The sequence below is a fragment of the Prionailurus viverrinus genome, chromosome C2 (genome assembly GCF_022837055.1).
Source record: "Prionailurus viverrinus isolate Anna chromosome C2, UM_Priviv_1.0, whole genome shotgun sequence".
Classification (NCBI taxonomy): Eukaryota; Metazoa; Chordata; class Mammalia; order Carnivora; family Felidae; genus Prionailurus; species Prionailurus viverrinus.
The window spans coordinates 77,438,841-77,460,828 of NC_062569.1; the positions used below are offsets into that span (position 1 = coordinate 77,438,841).

The following is a 21,988-nucleotide window of genomic DNA, read 5'->3' on the forward strand; positions in this document are numbered from 1 at the left end:
AGCTCCTTGGTGGTGTTTGACAATTTCCTCCAAGCACTTGTATTTCATATAAACTGGTTAAGTTTAATCTAAAGGCCTGATTGGATTCAGGTTGAATTGGATAAGGACACTTCATTAGTGTCCTGTTGTAGTGAATGTTGTGGCACAAAATGTCTGGTGCTTAGCGGTGCTAAGGTTGTGAGCTGTGAGGTCAGGCTGTAAGGGTTCCTATCCGTCTTTCTCGTCTTGGTTTTAAATTTAATTGACGAGCCATTATGTCTTGAAGAGGCCCAAAATGGTACTTTTCAAATTCTGTCATTGCCTCTGTGTTCACCGAATCCTTGAATTCTTCTGTAAAAGAAACTTATTAACTATTTGGTTACCCTGAGATGCATTTGACACAGGAAAGAATGTATGTTTTGACTCATTATTACTCTTTGATGTTCAAATTGCCTTATTTTAGGTTTCCGTGTCCTTGTGACAGAATCCCACAAGCCTGATTGTGATGGCTTTCTTGCTTAACTGGTATGATAAAGGCTCATCTTACACATCTCCTGCTCCAGACCTGGAATTGGCCATTTATTGAAGGATTTTAGTGAGAAATGTTAGAGACCAGAATTTGGGCACTATTAATGCTGATTACTACTGGGTTAACTTGTGTTTCTAGGCCTTTACTTTTTCTTCAAAGGGAAAAAATGTTCTACTGATTTCCAATTCCAAGGTAAGAGTATCAGATTTTTCTTGATTTTATATTGTAATCTTGAAAATCTTGGTTGCTAACATCAACCATAATTGTTTTACCCCGTGGTATACTTAAATAATTTCAAAATATCAATACCAGCATAACAACTAACTAGGTCACTAAATACAGCTTAAGATTTCTTTGCAATTCTTTTATTTTTAGGCCATGTCTCACTAGAGATTCACAGTGAAAATACCCTCTTAAAATCACTTACTTTTTTCTTCCAGTAATTATGCCATCAACTTGATACACAGTTGGATTAATTCGTTCTTGGTGTTGAGAGATTGCTTTTTGCTTTGCTTTTTAATTATGTAAAACAAACATTAGTCCAAGAGCAAAACTATGTAAGATACATTCACAGTTTACTTGCTTCACCCCGTTCACTTTCCTTGTCGAGATAACTCATAAGCTTTCTTTTCTTTAAGTAGGCCTCATGCCGAGCACAGAGCCCAACATGGGGCTTGAACTCATGACCCTGAGATCAAGATCTGAGCTGAGATCAAGAGTCAGATGATTAATTGACTGAGCCACCCAGGTGCCTTTAGATAACCTGTCATCTCTTAATCTTCGTTTTTTTGAAAATATAGCTAGACATATATGCATTCATAATTCTTTCCTTTTTTACACTAGTAAAAATACCATGTTAAAAATACTTATGCTTGGGGTGGACTTAAGCGTCCAGTTCTTGATTTTGGCTCACAGTTCCCATGAGTTTGAGCCCCACAGCAGGCTCTGCGCTGACAGCACGGATCCTGCTTGGGATTCTCTCTCCCCCACCTCTCTCTGCCCTTCCCCTGCTAGCACGGTCTCTCACTCTCTCTCAAAACCAATAAAACATTAAAAAATAACCACATGCTTGATTTTTCAAAAAACTTCAATTTATTTTACAAAATAAGTTACCCCTCATTCTTCAGTTTTTTTATAGCTTCATAATAATCCATTGTTTCAGGAGGCTGTGCCTCATTACCAGTCCCCTCATGATGGATGTTTAGGCTATCAATCTTTTTTTGGTACAAATAATGCTGCAGTGCAGGTGCCTTGTGCATGTCACTTTCTGTTTTCGCTCACCTCTCTTTGGGATAGATTCCTAGAAGTGGAATTGCTGGGTCAAATACCTAGCATATGTAATTTGCCAAATTTCCCTTTTCAGGGATAGGTAGCATCGTGTGTGTCACCTCGTAGTCTTACCTACAAAGCCTCAGATATATACTATTTACAGAAAAGGGTTGCCAACCCCCTTATTGCAATCCTTAAGGTCTGGCCAGCCAGCAGAGAGCCCATGGGGGGAGGTCGTGGACGTAGTTTTCAATGGGCCAGGGTAGCAGTGGCCCGGATCTCGTGCTCAGTCATGTGTTCACATGGTCTGCCAGGGAAGGGCGACTAGGAGACAGTGGGGTTGGGTGCCTACGAAGAGGAAACCATGGATTTTGGTTCTGCAGCCAGCACCCTGTCACAATTATCAATTTTGTCCTGTTTATGACACTTTGACCCCCCCCCACACCCTTTCCCCATATATATATTTCATACATTTTCGGTCTTTGTTAATGTAAGTTTTGGGATTTTATTATTACTGTATTTTGCTGCCTCTTCAAGGGTAATGTTGATACTGAAATTGTTTTAAACTTAGTTATAATTGTAGATTTGCAACAATTTAAGCATTTCTAGTTTAATTGGTTTCGATGCTTTTAGTCTTTTTTAAACATGGGTTTTATTTGGCTTTAGTTGGAAACCTTTTCACATATTTTTAAAGACATAGGAATATTATCTGAGCCCCTGCAAACAGAACTTTTTTGAAGTTTTCACACTTGAAAGATGACTGGGTATTCAAATTCTCGAGTCACGGCCCTTTTTCTTCTCAAAACGTGCTTTCTGGCACTCTGTAGTGGAGCAGAGAGAGCTGAAACTAGCGTCATTTTTGCTTGTTATTTTGTTTTGTAAATCATTCTTTTGGGGTCTGTATCCTATTAGAATTTTAGTACTATCCAAAAATATATGCCAGAATCTATCTAGGTCCAAATCTCTTTGTCTGGTTGTATAAAGATACTGCTTTGTTGCTGTAACAAAGATCATAAAATAGCAGTGGCTTAAAAACCAGTTTTCTCTCTCAGGTACCGATTTGAGCCTAAGCCCTCCAGTCTGATGTAGCAGCATCATAATGTCAAGAGCTTTCCTTCACACTTGGCTGCCACTTTGCATTTTAAGGTGGCCTTTCCTACTCCATCCCTGCTCTCACCTCCACATCTGCATTCTGCCCCACGGGAAGTGGGAAGTGGTGGGTACATCCTGGAGATGGCAGGTATGCATTGTTTTTCTATCTTTTAAGAAAGTGGTTCCATGAAAACCAGACCATGGCATGCATTGAAGTTTGTACGTATAAGCTATACGGAACCACTATAATTCTGTAGAGCTTATAATTATTGTCAGTTTCCCTTTGCTTTTTGTTTAGTTGGTTTTCTGTTTTTGGTGCTCTTTTCATCATTTTTGATATTTGACCGATTGAGCCACCCAGGCACCCGATCATCTTGTTCGATATTTAACAAGAAACCATGAGAAGAAACATTGATGGCTGGTAACCAGAAGGCTTTTTTTTTTTTTAATGTTTATTTTTGAGAGAGAGAAAGAGAGACAGAGTGTGATGGGGAAGAGCAGAGAGAGAGAGGGAGACACCGAATCCGAAGCAGGCTCCAGGCTCTGAACTGTCAGCCGAGCCTGATGCAGAGCTCAAACTCACGGTGAGATCATGACCTGGGCCGAAGTTGGATGCTTGACCGACTCAGGCACCCAGGCGCCCCACCAGAAGCCATCTTTTACTTGGAAGGACTTTGTTATGCTTAAACTTTTAAAGTTTATTTATTTTGAGAGACGGAGAGAGAGTGTGTGTGTAAGAGGGTGAGGGACAGAGAGCAGGAGAGAGAGAGAGACAGAGAGAGAGAGAGAATCTGAAGCCGGGTCCACACTGGCAGCACAGAGCCCAACACAGGGCTCAACCCATGAACCATAAGATCATGACCTCTGAGCTGAAACCAAGAGTTGGATACTTAACCAACTGAGCCACCCAGGTGCCCCTGAACTTTTATTTTATATATAAGGAGACAGGTCTCCAAGGTTATACCGCTAGAGTACAGGCAAGCAGGGAGAAAATTTCTGGGCCTGAGCTTTCTCTGATGAAGCAGCGAGACCCCAGTAAAGGGAGCTATGGTAGGAGAGTCCCAGTCCCCCCCCCCCCCCCCACTTCAGGACAGCCCTTGGTGACACTGAGCTCTGCCCTGTCCCGCTCCCTCCACAGCCTCTTGCTGTTTCTTGAGCAAGGCCTCCCATGCCTACCACCAGTTCTGTGGCACTTGAAGGTGGATGATGCAGGGGCCGGTTGTATTTCTCCACAAGATGGTGTTGAAGAGCTGAGAGAAAGCAAGTCCTAGAGATGAGGCCTGGAGGAGCTGGGAGAAGGCAGGACCAGGCAGTTGTCTGCAGACAGTAGGAAGGTTGTTTTCAGGAAGGCAGAGCAGGCACTGTGTGGGGGTGGTCGCTGGGAGAGATTTCTGATCATGGAAGGAAGAGCTGTGAGGGGCCGAGTGAGGGCAGACCTGCTTGCCGCCCCCTCCCCCATGGTGCCTTCAGCTATTAGAGAGATTTGAGGATTTTCTATGACTCGTGTTCTACATTAGTCAAGAGGACTGGGTGATCTCTAAGGTCCTTTGCCATGACTACTGTTCTGTGAATCCAGGGTTAAAGGATAGGTTTTACTGACTTCACAGAGGGTGACTGGAAGCAGTTTCGTAACTATGGGAGAAGCAGGGACATTCATGAGTCATAGAAGTCACTGAATCTTTCATATCGGAAACTGTTGAAATTACAGATAAACTGATAGGGATCAGACTGTTTAGTTTTTCATTCATAGTTTGATCACTAGAGGTTATTGGGGACAAATGAATATATTCTTCACTTTATGGTCAGCTGTATCTGAGATGAGAGGCAGTGCCCTAAAATGGAAACAAACCAAGTGCCTGGGGATGTATCACTGAATCACTGCTTTTACAAAAGACTACAGAGGGTACTGAGATCAAGTTCTTTTCCTGTTTTTAGAATATAATTTTGTTCTACGAGGTATCCTGCTCTTGCCTGCTGTTTCTGAGAGAGGAAGAGTTATTAAGAGCAAACCCGGCTTCTAGAAAGACAGTGACTCTGTGGCTGATGGGAGCTAGAATAGAAAATTAACCTGCATATGGGGAAAGTTTTAAATTCCGATTCAGCAGCACCTTAAGGGGAATGTAGAAAGGAAATAAAAGGCAGCAGTGACAACTGACTGGGGGATATGCTAATAGTATTACTAGACGCGTGTGCGTAGCAGGCCAAAGAAACCTCCGGAGGCCTTAAGGCAGAGATCTGGATGCGCGTACACCAGGCTAGGCTAGTCTCTCAAAATATACACTGTGGGCTTCTTTCATTAATTGTTAGTCTGGGGCCACCGCTGTTGCCCGCATCTTTCCCCAGAGGTGTAGGAATAAGATGAGGCCCAATTCTTTTTTATACTCTTCGCGTCCTCATCCCACTAGTCTGCTGAGTCACTGAGTCGCTCACATCCTCACTTGGTGCCAGGTTATTCCCTTAGAAGTCCGTGTTTTCTCCCCTCCTCACCTCTTGTCTTGTCAGGATGCCTTCCTTCTGTCCTAGGCTAATCACTTCCTTTGATTCTTTGTCAAAACCCCTCCAAACTTTTCTTTGGGTTCTTCTTTTCCTGTTTTTAAGCTCCCCCTCCATGCCGGACCCCTCTGCTAATTTGCAACCAATCTCTGGCATCCTTTTCCAGAGCTCCATGCAGGAGGAAACGAACACCTAGAAGCCTAGAGGGAAATGTAACCAGGGCAGAAGGGATGTTCAAGGCTACTCACCCAGTCTAGGGAGATGCTAGTACCTTCAAAACCACTATGGGTCATGGGTTTTAAAGAGGTTCAATTCAAGGCAATGGAGTGGGGGGAGTGCTTTTCGAGTGCAGGCTAACGGAGAAACCCCTCTGTTATTGACTAAGTCTCCATTTAACAACTGTCCTTTATTTTGCATAAAATCATGCAATTAGGACTTTCTGGGATGTCAGGACGTCTTGTCAAGACAGGAAGTCTGGGATTCAAAGAAATGGACACAAAGTTTGCAACAGTCTGAGCTCACGCCCATTTGGCGAGCATTTACTTCATTAGGGTCCAGTACATACCCGCAAAGCTGTTATTTACAGGAAGGTGGGACAGCATTTCATCCAGCACTGGGGTTCTCAGAAAATGGGTTGTGGGGAGAACGTTTTTGCTTAGGAACCAGGCCAGCTGTCTCCTTCCTGCCTTCTGCCTCTCCATGTGACCTCCCCTTCATTTCTGTAACCCCAGGACACCTTCCAGGTGCTTTGTACCGGGGCAGGGCAGGTGTCACCTCAGGACTTCTTTCCCTGTCTTTCTCTCACGTGTTCGGGGACGATTGTGCAAATGGGCAGTTTAGGAACTAGAGTTAAAACTCAGATTGTGCCACCTGCAATTTTAAAGGCCAAGGAATGCAACCAGAGAAGTAGAGCTAAGAGTGCATTTTGGAGGTTCCTGTGTCTTCTCTCACCCTGATTTCTCATCTTGATGGAATGGTTACCAGGCCCGTGGACCTATATTTAAAGCCCTTTAAATGTGCTGTTTCTCTGTTCATCTAAGAAAGACCCCTCAACCCAGGGCACAGCTTTCAGAAATGACCCTGTGGCTTCTCTCACACTGTCAACCTGTGGTTGATTTCTCCCTCTGAGAGGGCAATGGGCTGGAGTCTGAAATGGAGGAGGAGGGATGGTGGAGCCACAGGAATGGACAGTCTGTTCCTGCCTGTATGTGTGCCAGCCATAGCAGGGAGAGGATCAGCTGGCATCGTTGTGCCAGAAACTTTAAAAGTACAAACAGCATCACAGAAATTGGAATTCTGAGACAGTGAGGAATGGGGACAGGACATCAGTGAGGAACAAATTTTAAGTGATTCGAGAGCCCTCGAAGTTTGTTGCAAGGGGGACGTGGCTATTCTGCAGTCCCATCAGCTCCCCTCCACCTGTCCTTGCTGTGCCCTGAACAATCACCCCCAAAAGCCTGACTGACCCCCACTGGCAGTCAAGTTTCACCGCAATTCCTAAGATTGCTTGGACTGCTAGCATCCGTTTCTAGTAGACGCCACAGGTCTAGGAACGAAGGCTCATAAACGGAGCAGGGATGTTCCCTCCAACCTTTTCACAACACGTTCATGTGTCCAGTACAGCGCACCCCCTGCCCTCCAATCCAACGTTAGCCCTGCCTGTCTGATCTCCTGGAGTACTTACAATTTAGGTTTCTGGGGAGGGATGACTACCTCTTCCCTTGAATTGTCAGCCATTTTATGCTCTTGCACTCCCCCACATAAAAATCAACTCCGTGCTGGCCAGGTTTACAGTTCCCTAAAGCTAGGGGTTGGCCTTACCTACCTTGACACGCAGCCAGTCCGTCCCTCCAGTTCCATGGCTGTCAACCTCTAGCATACACAGGAATCACCCAGAGGGCTTGCTGAAGCAGACTGAGGGGCCCCTCCGAATTCCTGATTCAAGGTGGACCCCAAGAATCTACATTTCCAGCAAGTTCCCAGGTGATACTGATGTTGCCAGTTGAGGGCCACACTTTTAGCACCACTGACTTAGTTTAGCTTCTTCCAGAAAGTGCCCTGGAGAAGCCTGCCTCCTCAGTATGGCTGCCCATTCCCCTAAGTCCTTCAGAGCTGGAATTCTGCTGACACTTCTGGACAGGCAATGCTTAGTAAAATAAGAGACCAAGACACCAGGATCTTGTTAGCTGGATATATTTCATTTTTTTTGTTTGTTTGTTTTTGTTTTTTGTTTTTGTCACAGAACACTGTTTGCAGTAGAGGAAACTGGCATTGCAGTCTGGTGGTAAAATGGCTTGTTCACATAAACCAGTACATGTTCATCCTTTAGCGCAAAAAGCCCTAATGGCGCGTACCCTATTGAAATTCAGGACATCTCCAATATTTTCTCTCTCTGTTTTTCTTTGTCATCTTTTTTTTTTTGTTTTTTTGTTTTTTAATAAACATTTTCAAGGTTTGTCCAAAAGAAGGCCATATAGGTTCTTGGCTAGCGGAAGACAATTCAGAACAGCTGTTGCACACTTGGACTGTCACCTTCTCCAGGCTGGCAGTTGATATCTTATTTTTTTTCCAACTCATTTTTATTAAAAAAATAAAAAAATGCTCCAACTATCAGTTTTACAAAATCTCTAAGGGAAACACAAGAGCAAGGTGCTGAGGTAAAAAACACCTGAGGTAGCTTTTTTTGTGTGTTTTTCTCGTTTAAAAAAATCTGTAAATTTAACGCCCTGGGCCAACGACCTCGTGTAAATTGCTATTTTCCTCCATTTTTTTTTTTTTTTAAAGAAAGAAATCATTTCGCTGAATATTGATGGCTTATACACCAAAATGTAAAAAGACAAAATACATTCTTTCTTTGTGGAATTTTTCTTTGTTTGGTTGGTTGGTTTGATGGGTTCCTGTTTTCTTCTTCCAAAATGCTAGGACAAGTACCATTGACTCTTGTTCTTTTGAGTAACCAAGTGTAAGTTGAGGCTGGTTTGTGTGTTTCGCTTTTGTTCCTTTTGTGTGATGTGATACTCAGAGCACTGCTTTGCCTGGGGGGTGCGTAGATACTGGGAATTGAGAAAGAGGGATGAGGGAATTAAAAAGAATGGGGATGGAAAAGAAGGGGAGGGAGAGAAGGTAGGGGAGAGATAAACAGAGAGAGACAGAGAATTATATAGCAGTATGCAAAAAACCAGTTTAAAACCTGTGAAGCAAAGAGAAATGGGTGTGTGAGCTAGACAGGGATGAAGAGAGACAGAGTTTCCTCTTCAGAGAGACGGTATCCCTTCTGTTGACATACACAGGTGGTCCAGAACTGCTGTGAGTGTCCTTCCGAGATTCCCCTCGGGTGAATTTGTGTGGGTGGTCTCAAAGCTCCTTACTAAACCATTAGACCTCCCAAAGAACGACTTGATTCTTTAAAGTCTAGAAAAGCCTGCTTTCTCTTTAAAAAGAAAAAAAAAAATTAATAATTGATTAAAACTTGGAGTTAGTTGAGTTATTTGATATATTATTTCTAAAATATATTAACGCTGCAGGCACCCTGTGTAACCCACAGGCCACATATCTTAACATCTTTTCCCTTCTAATATGTACACACATGTACAGAGACAATTTCCACAAAAAGAAAAGGGTGTGAATTTTGCTTTGCTTTGAACACGTTCACCTATGTTAGTTCAACTAAAAGGGATAGCGTTGTAGGAGGTAAGGAGAGATCCGAGTGGATGGTGCAGTGGATGGCTGGGAAGCCTGCAGAGGCCCTGGGGGAGGCAGGAGGCCGGGCAGGGACCCGGTCTGACCTCCCACCATCCTCCTGGCCCCTGGGATTCTCAGGGCCTCTGCAGAGTCCCCGGTGCCTCCGCAGACTTCTCATTCCTCAGGATGGTCTTTGGTTTGCTCCCGAGCTGGCTGGCTGTGTTTGGTCTCATTCTGTCAGGTGTTGGAAGGGCTACATTCATCCGTTGTTTTGCTGGTGCCTGTGGGAGCCTCACTTGCTGCGCTGTGAGGCGACTCCCTGAGGATATTTCTGCTCCTGCTGCTTCACCTGTTGTACAATTTCCCTGATCTTGCGCTGTGCAGTCTGCAACAAGGGAGAGGAGGGGACAGGGGAGAAAAAGGAACCCGGTTCTGAGGACAAGCAGTGGGGGTCGGGGGGTGGGAGGGTGGGGTTGGGACTTGGGGAAAGGAAGTGGGAAGCTCAGAAAACTGTTGTCTACCCGCTGAGGCCCTCACTCCGGGGGCTTTTTCTGCCTAAAGTGGCAGGGTTCCCTCCACCCCTACTTCAAGGCAACTGGGTGTGGAATAAGGAGATGGGAGCCCAGAAGCTTCCAAGTGGCTGATGGACAGATAAGCCAAGCAGAGCCAGGGAACCAGTGAGGAGGGGGCCTCATGGAGGTCAGACAGCAATCCCCCTCCCACTATACACATGGCAGCTTTAACCCTTCCCTCCCCCCCACCCCCACCTTTCTGGAGTCACTAGGAAGAACACGAGTGTGATGCTGGGAAAGATGGACAAGAAATGGGACGAGGAAGAAGTGAGAAACTGGCCCAGACACTTTATCCTGCACTAGAGAAAACACGTGAGCCCAAACCTGACCCCTGACCCCACCCTAGTACTCCAGTGCAGGGAGAACCCTGAGGCTGCACGCCTGTGAGAACCTGGCAGTTAACACACATTCCCAGGGCACCTGAGGAGCTGGGACACAACGGCAGAAGAGGGAGGTGTGGCCGGGGCTCTGGCTGGAGGAAGGGGCACGGGAGAGCAGCTGTGTGCAAGTGCCTTGCCCACACAGGTCCCCTGGCATGGCTTTGGGAGAGCAAGTGGAACGCTCAGACAAGGCTTTAGTGTAAGCTTTGACCGCCCTCACTGGTTTAGGGCAAGGACTGGGACTGCTCTATCCCCATACCCAAACAACAAAAAGCATCAAAAAGAGGGGCGCCTGGGTGGCTCAGTCAATTAAGCATCCGACTCTTACTTTCAGCTCAGGTCATGATCTCTTGGTTCATGAGTTCAAGCCCTTTGCTGGGCTCTGCGCCAATGGTGTGGAGTTTGCTTGGGATTCCCTCTCTCTGCCCCTCCCCCCCCCCCCACATGGATTCTCTCTCTCAATAAATAAATGTATGTTATGTATATAATACATATGTATATAAATGTATGTATATAAAGGCGTCAAAAATAACCAGGAGTACATGATGCTGAGTCACTGGTCCTTCTGAATGAAACAGAAGTGGCCCTGTGCTCTGACGGGGCATGTCATGGTGAGATGGAGAAGGACAGCAGAGAAATGAAGGTCTCCAGCAATGAGCATGTTTAACTCTTAACAGTAGAATTCTGGCACTCAAAGCCTGACTGGGGCACCCTGAGGCAGGGTCCTTGCCTGGTATGTAGTTCCCACCAGGGGAACGTGGTGACAGAGGCCTGAGGAGACGGCAGAGGAAGGGGAGACCTTATGCTTTAGCATTTCAGGGGGCTTGAGATGTGCTTGGCTTGACTTCAAAGTGCTAGCCTCTTCCTCAAGCTCCCCTAGCATGCCTGGGGGAGAGCAGGGCTGAGAAGGTGTGGAACAATTTCCCCTGCCCTGTAGAGCCAGGTAGAGGTTCCATCTGTCGTGGGGTGTGTGTGCAGGGCACGGCCAACCCAACAGGCCACCAGGAGCTCAGAACTGAAGAGACTGGCACGAGAGACCAGACCGTCACAGCACAGGTACCTGGCTAGCAAAGAAGTGCCCGATAATTCTGACGATCACTTCCTCATTTTCATCCGGCGTTTGGTCACGAGGCACGATGACTTCTGCACTGGTTAAGTTCTGCAGTTCGTTCACCTGTGAAGGGAGAAAAGTGGGGTCAGGAGGCAGTGGGAGAGGGGCGTGCTGGAGGGCAATGCAGCTAGAGGCTATTCTCCTTTCCTTCAGTCTAGAACATGTCCGGGGGCTTCCCAGTCCCTGATCACATGGGATCAATGGGAGGCCCAGGGAGGGTCCAGCCTCCGACTGCCTGGAGCTCCTTTTGGGGCTGAATTCTTATTCTGGAGTCTCCGCGGTATGGTTCCTGCACATGCTCGCAGTGACCCAGGCTCTCCCAGCACCAAGGAAGGAAAATCACCAAAGTAAACTTTCCTTTCTAATCAGACCTTGCTCTGATGCCTGCTCTTCATTTTCATCCCTGCCTCCGAGTCCTACTTATGCTGCTTCAGCCGCTGGATTGTTACCTTTTCCCCCTGCCACTCCAGTTCCGTGCCGGTCACCTGCGGGAAGTGGCCAGCCCGTGCTGCTCTCCCTCACCTGCAGCCCACCTCCTGCATTCCGGTGCTCCTCCTCACCAGCCTCAACAAGCCAACACTGCCCGGGGTTCACCCCAGGCCCTGGCAGGGTGCTGAACACACAGGTGGGGTCTGCAAGGCCCGGTGGACAGCTCACAGTCTCTGGGGGGCAGTGTTGGCTTGATGAACAGAATTCACTGACAGGTTCTAAAACGACCTAATAGGAGATCAAAGGGCTCAGGAGTCTAATCCCCCATGGGCCATTTGCTCTCTCTTGCCTAGGGCATCCCAAGCGGCCTAGAGCTGGTGTGTGCCCTCTGATACTGGTCACATTCCTGGATGTGGGGAGTAATCCGCAAACCATTCAACTTTCTTCTTTTGTACAAAGGTGACTCACTGTATGTAGAACTTGACTTTGAGTCCTTAGTAAGAATTTCTGTGTAAAGAAAATAGCAGGCGTGTGCACGTGCACACACATACAACTCTAGAGATCCCTCAAATTCCTGCCACTCAACACTGTCACCTTGCTAGTGTGCATGGGCTCTCGGGGTCATATGCCCACCACGTAAGTCACGTTCTAGATCACTTCTGTGTCTGACAGAACTATCTGCTCATTCCTACAGGCTTCAGAATTGATCCTCTGACACTTTTCAAATTACTTTGTGTTGCTGCCACCTTCATGTTGAAAACCTTCATTGCTTTTTGTTTTTTGTTTCAAAGTATTTCCTTTTTTGCCCACCACGCGGTTGCTAACCTAGCTCCCTTGTAACAGGTGGGCAGGTTTGGGAAAGAGCCAGAAGACAGAATCTGCAGGATGGAAAGTTTGAAAAGTGAGGGGAGAGTGTAGGACACCAGACCCTGCAGGCCTCTGAACGTGAATTTAGAGAAGATGACAGTCTGCTAAGTAGGTATACACTGGGTGGAGCTCTATTCCCTAGTGTTTTCCTGCTGTTCTGTGTGGGTTTAAAGGGGCCAGGAGGCAGCCTCCTCCTCTTCAGGGAGGACCTTCACTTCCCAGCATGTAGCTGAGATGTCCTATTTCTAGGCACAGAACCCTGGTGTTTTTGGTGGCCTGGCCCAGTACCACGGATTCGGGGCCCTCGGCTCTGGAAGAATGTCCTTCCGGAGCCAGTGGGGGTCTCAAGGAAATCGGGTCAGGCTGGGGCAGGGAATGGGCCCAGGAGATGAAGCCAGCTCAGAGCAAACTTACGGTTTTGCCGCCCTTGCCGATCACCCGGCCAGCTGTAGAAGAGGGCACTCTGATGTGCGCTTCCAGCTTCACCTCTTCTTTGGGGTTAAAGAAGTTTTCTTCCTTCAGTTTCCCAAAGATCCGCCCCTGGGCCTGAGAGAGCAAGGCGTGACCGCTTCGCCGTGCTGCTGCCAGAACCGACCGGGGAGCCCAGGCCTGCACACCCCCAGCCCCGAATTCACTGGGGCCACCACGGGGGAGCTGTGTACTCTGCTTCCCTCCTTCAGAGACCTGGCTGTTCCTGCCACACTCAAGGAACGTACCTGACCGCTGCCTCTTGGAAGCTTGTGTGTGGGGCCGGGGGTGGTGGTGATGGGGCAGAACTAGGTCTTAGTTCCCTTATCCACAGCACCTAAGAACGCCTGGCTGAATGAACCTGTCCAGGGGACTCTTAACTTCCTCCCATCATGGTATGTTTAGACCCGGGTTACAAAAGGATGGAGGCGAGGTAGGTGGTGACTGGGGATGCTTTCTGATGTCTTAACTCCAGCCAGGGAAGCTGAGACGTTACGGTTTAAGACAAAAAAACAAAAAAACTTTAACAATTGAGATATAATTCTTACAGCCTAAAATTCATCATTTTGAAGTATACAGTCCAGGAGTTTTCTGTGTATTCACTACATTAAGCAGCCAGTACCACCATTCAGGACATCTCCATCCCAGTCCCCCGGAGCAAAACTCCATACCTAACAGGCAGTCCCCATTCATCCCTTCCCCAGCCCCTACTTTCTATCTCTGGATTTACCTTTGCTGGACATTTCGTATAAAGGGACTCTCATAATATGCGGCCTTTTGTGTCTTCTTTCACTTCATGCAGGGTTTTCTAGGTTTATCCATGCTGTAGCATACATCAGAATTTTGCTCCTTTTCATGGCTGACTAATTTCTTACTGAGTGCATAGATCACATTTTGTTTATCCACTCATGAGCTGAAGGGCTATTTTTCTTAAATGTTTTCACATGTGTTAATGTTTTCTCAAATTTTCAGTATTTTTAATGATAAGGACTATATAAATATGTTTCTTTTAGAAAACTCAATTTATAATTTTCCCAGGGGAGAAAAAAGGGCAAAAACAAAATGCATCCGACCAAACTCCCAACAAGCTACTGCTCTTTCCCCTTATACCCCATGGTTATGCCCCCACAGCTTGAAGGGTATAAAATACTAAAGGAGTCTGAGACACTTATCCTCAAAACTGTGGCTAAGGGGTCAGAGATAGCCCAGAGGAGTGTCATTTGAACTAGGCACTGACAATCTACATTTCCATGAGAGAGAAGGGAAGGAGTGCTCCAGGAAGCAGAGCTCCAGGGAACAACCTGGAGGCAGGCAAGACAGCATGAGTCTGAGACTAGTGAGCAGCAGCAGGAAGAAAAATCGAGGCTGGGCCTCGCAAAGAAGTCTTGAACATGCCTCTGAGATGGCCGCCACCTGCTAAAGGCCCTTAGCTACTGCAGGGCTACGGTGGCCCCTGGCACTGACCTTGAACTGGGCTTCAGGTGGGCCGGTGATGATGACCATTCTTTCGCTGACATCTGGGCCTTCCGCCGGGGCAATCTGCAGTTTACAAGGCAAGAGGAAAATGCTGCTGCCGGGCTGTGGTCCCCAGTCCCCTCTCACATACTAGCAAGGGATTATGGTGTGGTTTCTGCCTTTGCAACTGCTGCTTTCACTCTGGGTCTTAGGAAGATACCACCATAGCGCCCAGTATCAAATTTGGGTCTTTGACCATCCAGGCAGACTTGGAAGCAGTGCAAGGAGTTCCTGCCCGTCCCTGCCCCGAGCACCTGCAATGACTGGCCTCCTTTTACCGAGCCAAGGGAGTCAAGAGCTCTAGGAGGAAGAAGGAGGTGTAGGCTCAACCAGCCCACCCAGGGCCCCGAGGGGGTAAGGGCTAAGTCCACAGAGGCACTACTGTGGAGCCAACTTGCAGGAAAGTGCCCCTGGTTCTAGTTCTCAGCTCACAGAGGCAACTGGCTGCAAGGGAGAGTTGAGCTAGAGCATGAGTGGCCAGGACCAGCTCCTCCACGGCACAGGAACCAAGTGTGACAGCACCAGAGCAAGGATGAGGTCACCCTGGTCCCAGTGTCTGCTCTGCAAATCCCTCCCCTCCCCGGCCTCCATGTCCTCATCTGTGAAATTTGGAGGTGAAATCTGGCAAGCTCAATGCTGCCTTCTATTTGTGAGTCTATCTGCTCTATTTGTGATTCTGAGTTCTCTTGTAACACAACTCAATGACAGACCAAGCAAGCATGATTTTTGTTGTTGTTGTCGTTAGACTCATTTTATATTCTTTTCTGCATACCCTGCCTTATTCTGAAAATCATTAAGGTAGCTTTGAAAATGAAAACAGTGTAGCAAAACTAACGTTAATTTAAAATGAGTTAAGGGTACACCATTTAGGAATGAGTCAAGCGTGAGGTTAGTACAACTGTCTGACATTCACCAGCTAAGACCAGCAGTCCAAGAGCTACTCGTGTGCTCCTGCAGCTTTGGAATGACATTCCACCGGCAAACTCCCTCGAGAGCACCAGGAAGGAGAACGCTGTTTTACCACTGAAACAAACAGGACCCAGAGGGGAGGTGACTGCCGAGATCCCAGGGTGAGCAGGGGCTGGAGTAAGGCTCAGGAGATTTGTGTGGCATTCTGAAGCCTGCCGGATGCTCTGCAGGGCAGAGTGACGGGAGCCCAGCTGTTGTCTGTAACCAAGGCATCTTGGGGTGTTATCTTCCCGACCTCACCTCAACCCAGCCCCTGCCAGCACTCAGCTCCCACATATAAGTGTACAGCTCTCTCCCTGCCCTGGGAGCATCTCCCTGTGCCTGTAGCTGTGGTCTCTGAAGACAGGCAAAGCAGGAATGGAGGGTTCTTTAGAGTGAGATTATCCATTTTGCTTTAGAGAAAATACTTTCAGTCCTGTTGAAAATAACAAAGCCAGGTCTGATTTTTAAAAGTAGAAAACTTCTCTCACCAATACTTGGCTTCTGTGGTTTTCTCTCCTTTACTGCTATGGAGACAGGCAGGGATCGGGAAAGAAGGCAGCGGCTGGAGAAGCAGGATGTTGTGTGCAGCATAAAGGGTGATGGGGTACTGCCAGCCTGCAGAGCCCGTTCTGTTCCCCTGGTCCTGCCCTGCTGTGTCTGCCCATCAGAGGCCATGAGTCAGGTGATACACCCCTGCTCAACCTTGCTGGGACACAGAAGGATGGTGGGGACGCCGTGGAGTGGAGCCCAAGAGATTGCCCTCTCTCTTAGTTTCCCGAAGGCCAGCTGGGAGTGACTCTGGTATAGCACTCAGGTTGCTGAGGTGGAAAAAACACTGGACCAGAGATCAGATCACCTGGTCAAATGTCGGCTCTTGTATTCTTTACCTTCGTGACCTTCAACACTCAGTGAAACCCTCTGGGCCCTGTTCCTCACGGGCAACAGTAAGTGGGAAGCAAGTGCTCCGGCCAGTCCCAGTGGTGCTCAGCACACTACAGGGCAGCACAACCGATGAGGTCAGGGCCGGTCCTGCCACTTGTGTGCCTTGGCCTGGTCCCTGGGCCTCTCTAAGTCCCACTTTTCCCAGGGAAAAAGAGAGGATTTCATGTCATAATCCCTTGAGCCCCTTTGAGTTGAAATCATCTCCTTCTGTCTCCTGCACGGTATCTCAGGCCACATGACTGGACACAGGGAAAGGCCCTTTGGGGCAGCCGGCCCAGTTGTCCTCCACACTGTACCTGTCCTGCCACGGCTGCCGGCATGTGGGCTGGGGTCTTAGCTGCAACAAGCCTGTTAGAAGCCATGGCCCCCCGTGTGCTGTGCTGCAGTCCGCCCGCACCTCAGGGCTCCCGCCTAGACTCTGCGCTTGGCAGGTAACAGAGCTGAGGCCTGAGACGGGAAATGATTTGCCCAAATAATACTCTTTGATGGTCTCGCTGCAATTCTTGTGCTGTACTACTCAGAATGTTTTGTTTTTGCTTTTTCTACAGCACACTTGCTGTGGGAGAAATTCCAGCTCTTCTTGTGGAGAAAGCGCAAGCATTCTTTCTCTCCAAGTCATGAGACTTCTCGCTCGGAATTCCGGGTTGTCCCATGGTAGCAAATTATTTTACGTAACAACGGAAACTCTGTTTTCAAAAGAGTTTCATGAGGCTTGGGACGTGCTCAGCATTCTGCCTGTGAGTCAGAGCTGATAGCTGGGCTTGGAGCAGGACCAGGGTCGAATAATCCTTCCCTTTCAGCTTCTCGGGCGCTTCTTCACATGGCGCTCGAAGGGGCAGGATGTGGGTCTGTAACTACACTCACCACCATTTCCATAAATCAAGGGGCCTTCCTTCCTGAGCCGCTCTGTGTAGTCCCAGGACTGCCTGTCCGGCTGTGATACCAGCTTTTGTTTACCTACAATTTTATCACTTTTCAAAGAGTTTTTCATCCAAACTACTTTCTTGAGAATTTGTGAAGCAGAGAGACTAATTAAAGCGTCAAAGCACTGATAACAGCGAAGTGAAAATGATGCTCTGCTGAAGTCCGCTCCCTTAGGTTGGGGAAAAAACCCTCAGCCTTTTTCTTTCCTCCCTCCCTCCCTCCCTCCCTTCCTTTTTTCCTTCCTTCCTTCCTTTTTTTTTTTTGCTTTATCTTCTTAAGAAGAAGACTATGGTAGCCCAAACAGGACTGGGTTGGCTTGTCTGTTACTAGAAATTTTTCTAATTCAGTTGTTAGTTGAGCAAGAAAGGAATGAGAGAGGTAAAGATGAGAGCAGATAGGATTAATCTTGGGGGCCAATTTGCCAGATCCTGTGGGAGTCTGTCCCCAGAAGGAGTCAGCGTTGCTCAGGACTAGCAGAAGGAACAAGGCACATGGGGTGGGAAGGTGGTGATGGAAGAAGGCGGGAAACAGGTGGCTGTGGAGAGCAGCTTTACCTTGATGGAGGCCCCAGCGAATCGAGCCAGCTGTTTAATGTGCGCCCCCTTCTTCCCAATGATGGCACCTACAGCCTGGGTCGGGATGAAGAGATTCACAATCTCCTGCTCTGGGTACTGGAAGGGCAGCACAAGACAAGACATCATTCCCACTGGGTTGTTCCATCAGGCACTCAGCAGGTACCTAGCATCTACGACGAGCCGTGTGCTGTGGGAGCCCTAATACCCAAGGAAATGGTCAAAATGGTGTATGGGATGCTCCTGCGGCCTAGTTGCTGCAGGTGTGAGGCCTAAGGAACAAACCTGGGCACAGGGAGCACTACATGACAATCGAAATGGGAACTCCTCTTGAGCAGCTCTGAATTTGCTGGATTCAGAAAGCTGTCTGTTCACAGGCTTTCTGTCATATGCAAATGTGATAGGTACTGCTCGCTCCTGTGTCTTTATCCAAGAAACCAATACTGTTATTAAATATACCTGGCCTGAGGACAGGGTCCTGAGGCACTTTGTTAGAAGAACAGGAAACAACTCTGCACACCTTGTAGCCATGACTGGTATCTTCACCAGAGTGACATCAGGTTCGAAAGAACATAAGTAAACCTGCCGTGACCATGCCACATGGTGACAGCCCAAAGAGACCAGGGGTCGTCCCCATAGGGGTCTGTGGGAATGACACACCCCATTTGTTCAAAGACCTTTAGAAACACTCTTCTTTGCTAAATACTATCTCCTAATTTTATCTCTTGATCATTCGTATGTACCCATTTCCTGCCACCTGTGGATTTGTAAGCATTGGCAGGAGTGCTGACTGTTGGGGTAGTTTGGCGTCACTCACAAGAAGCCTTGGACACACAGGACCCAGCACTCACGCCAGGACGTTCGCTGGTCAGTCCACCACAGCCTATGTAGTACCCGGCAAAGGAGAGGGAAAAGTGGCCGACGGGCTGAACCGAGGGGCACTTACGGAGTGGTGATGCGGGAACGGCCCAAACTGGTGAGGGGGGTACAAGCTGGAGAAGTATCCGGAGTGAGTCTGCAGCATGAAAGAAATAGTCGGTCAGCGGCTGCCTACAGGGACATTCTCCAAACTCAGGGAGGCAAGATTCCCGCACACAGCACAGGCTCTGCATACTGTCACCTGGCTCCACCTGGCCCCTGGCAGCTCAGATCTCTGCTCCACTTCTCCCACCGCAGCACTGAATGCCTGGCTGAATGTTTATCACGGTTAAGCTGCACCATGCTTTAGGCCCCTGGGAACTTACCACCACGGGAGTAACTCTTTGGACCTGCCCTCCCTCAGACAGGCAGGCCCAGTGGCTTCTATTTTCTGGGAAGCCACGGACTGTGGATTAAAAGGCACAGAGACAGTAGGACAAAATCTAGAGTTATTCACGGCCAGCAAATGTGCTTCTGGGAAGCCAGGTCTGTGAGCTCCCTCAGAGAGTTTTGAAAGGAATGGAGAGATTGAGAATGGAGGAATTGAAAATGAGGCTGAGAGAGGAGTGATAATGAGTGAATAAATAGCATCATGTGTGAGTGTGAGGGAGGGCCGGGAGGGAACAGGAAGACAAATGTGGATAGAAAACAAAAGAGCTATTACAATAACATTTAAAAAGCAGCTGCTTTTGGGACACCTGGGTGGCTCAGTCGGTTAAGCATCTGACTCTTGATCTCAGCTTATGTCATGATCTCACGGTTTGTGCGTTCGAGCCCTACGTCGAGCTCCACGTTGACCGTGCAGAGACTGCTTGAGATTCTCTCTCTCTCCCTCTCTCTGCCCCTCCTCTGTTCTCTCTTTCAAAAATAAATAAACTTATGGGGTGCCTGGGTGGCTCAGTCGGTTAAGCGCCCGACTTCAGCTCAGGCCATGATCTCATGGTTTGTGGGTTCGAGCCCCGTGTCGGGCTCTATGCTGACAGCATGGAGGCTGGAGCCTGCCTCAGATTCTGTGTCTCCCTCTCTCTCTGCCCCTCCCCCACTCACACTCTGTCTCTGTCTCAAAAATAAATGTTAAAAAAATTTAAAAAATAAAAAAATAAAAACAAATGAACTTAAAAAAAAAGTAGCTGCTTTTTGTTGAATATCTAATATACAAGGCACTGTGGTAGGTAATTTATTCACAAACTCTTCATCCTCATAACAGGCCTGAAAGACAGAAATAGGTCTGATATCATACATTCGTACAGGCAGGACACTGATAGAATCTGCAGTCTAGTTAACTGCACTTTGCATAAGGCCACATAAATGCTGGCACACCTGTTACAGGAAAGGAGGTAAATGGCTCAGAGCACCATGGGGTCAATGTCTGCGGACCCGCCCTACAAGATGACCTCCTAGGCTTCTTATAGGGGTCTAGTGTTTGTTGGAGGGCCCTTGAACAAATCCCGTTGTGTTCTCAGTCTCCCAGATCTCCAGATGGACTTTGAGTTCCATATCACAACTTCATCTTATAACACTAGGGACCAAATGAAAGGGTTTCCCTTTCTGAGCTTGGAGAGTGGACTTCTGGCCTCGGGAAAGAGGAGACATGGACACTGCAGGAGGGGATTCCCCCACTGTGGGCCTAGGTGATCACAGGGCTGTGCTTAGGAACTATTGTGTAGACGCAAGCCTTTGCTCTCAGGTTTTGGAAGGAAGCTGTAGTGACACCTCACACCCACAAGAGGGTGCTATGAGACCAGCATTGCCTTGGCACCTTCCACTTCTGACTGGAAGCTGAGTGAAGAGGGCTTACCTGGTCCTGCTTCTTCCTTGAAGGGCATTCAGCTCCAGACCCTTCCTGCAGGTCCCTGTCCTGAGCCATGTAGGGTGAGGGGAGAATTTCTGTGGCTTTCTGCTCAAAGCTCTACCTTGGGGAAAGGATGCTTCCCCTTGCTCCCCCTCCATTTCCTCTTGCAGGACATCCTTTCTTTCAGGCCTCAGAGCAGCAATAATTCTTTTGAATTGTGACTTGCCTTTTCCTCCACAAACTCACATGAGACCAAGAATAGACCAGCCACAGTGTGACTCCTATTCTGGGTTTGAATACTCCCAACATAAACACTGTATCAAATTTAGACCTACCACTTGGGTTAGGAGAGAGAATTAGCTATAAAAGTATAAAAAGGACTAATTCCCCACCCCTCCTTGTGTTCACGAGCTACTACAGTGGGAAAACTTGTGGGGAAAGAATCCCAAACTTGGCAGTCAGGAGCTCGTTTCTAGCAGAGGTGCTGGCTTTATGTACGTTAAGTTGGTTTTCGGAATCAGAATACTCATAAGACCTGAGTCTGAATCATCAGCTCCATACAAGCTGGAATAATTTATTCAACTCTTCTGAGCCTCATCCACAAATGGATTAAAATAACATGTCTAGATCTAGAAAATAAAATATCTAGATCTTTTAGAAATTAGATCTTCTAATATGTTGTGAGGGTTCCTTCAATCGTTTGTTCGTTCATTTATGAAAAAGATATCTGAGCACCTATCATACACAAAGCACTGTTCTAGGTGCTGGGGACACAGCTATTAAGACAGAAAAGGCCCCTGCTACCATGGGACTTATGTCCTATTGGGGAGACAGACAAGTATTGTGAAAGAAACGAACAGGACGATGTGAGGAAGCAAAGCTGTGGAGATTAGGGCTGGGATGCCAAATTTAGCTGGAGCGGCCCAGGAAGACTCTCTGAGGAGGTGACCTCTGAGTTGGGCTCCATGGAGGAGAAGGAACTGCACACAAGGCACTGGGGAAGAAAACATTGTAAGCAAGATTCTTAGAGGTGCTGAGCTAGGACAGGAGTTGGCCTTTGGAAAAACAAAAAAGGGACCGGTAGGGTAAAAGCTGCAAACGATGGGGGGCAGGCAGTCTGAGATCACACGGGGCTTGTGGGCCTTGGTCTGAACTTGGATCTGACTCTATGAAGTACCATGGATGCCCCTGAAGGACGTTACGCGGCACTGAGTGGGGTCACAGGAGTGGAAGGATCTATCATTGGGTACTGTAGTGCTGAATTGTTAGTGTTAAAAGACTACTTACTTATAATGAAATGTATGCTTAAAGCACACGATTTCCCAACCTTCTATGGATTGAGTCTACAATCTCAACTGGAGGAAGGTTTTCAAAACACGCTTCATCACAACCGTCAGAGAAATCACCCGCTGATGACTTGAATAAATGTTCTCTTTAATGGGAAAACAGGTTAAGGCCATCTGATGAACCAAGGGCCCAAGGAGGGGGAGGTCGGCAAGGAAGC

The 21,988-nt window shown here is 47.7% G+C and overlaps 1 protein-coding gene across 4 annotated transcripts in view; it reads right to left on the bottom strand.

The window, feature by feature from the left end:
* Positions 1 to 6,444: 6,444 nt before the first annotated feature.
* IGF2BP2 (insulin like growth factor 2 mRNA binding protein 2) overlaps positions 6,445 to 21,988 on the bottom strand; it is a 157,926-nt gene continuing 142,382 nt past the window's right edge. For all 4 annotated transcript variants that reach the window (XM_047876284.1, XM_047876285.1, XM_047876283.1 and 1 more), the window contains 6 exons: positions 18,721 to 18,789; positions 17,757 to 17,873; positions 14,335 to 14,409; positions 12,817 to 12,948; positions 11,056 to 11,169; positions 6,445 to 9,428 (listed from right to left, as the gene is read on the bottom strand). In XM_047876284.1, coding sequence (XP_047732240.1) covers positions 9,336 to 9,428; positions 11,056 to 11,169; positions 12,817 to 12,948; positions 14,335 to 14,409; positions 17,757 to 17,873; positions 18,721 to 18,789 — 600 coding nt within the window. In that variant the 3' untranslated portion in view covers positions 6,445 to 9,335. The remainder of the gene's footprint in view (positions 9,429 to 11,055; positions 11,170 to 12,816; positions 12,949 to 14,334; positions 14,410 to 17,756; positions 17,874 to 18,720; positions 18,790 to 21,988) is intronic.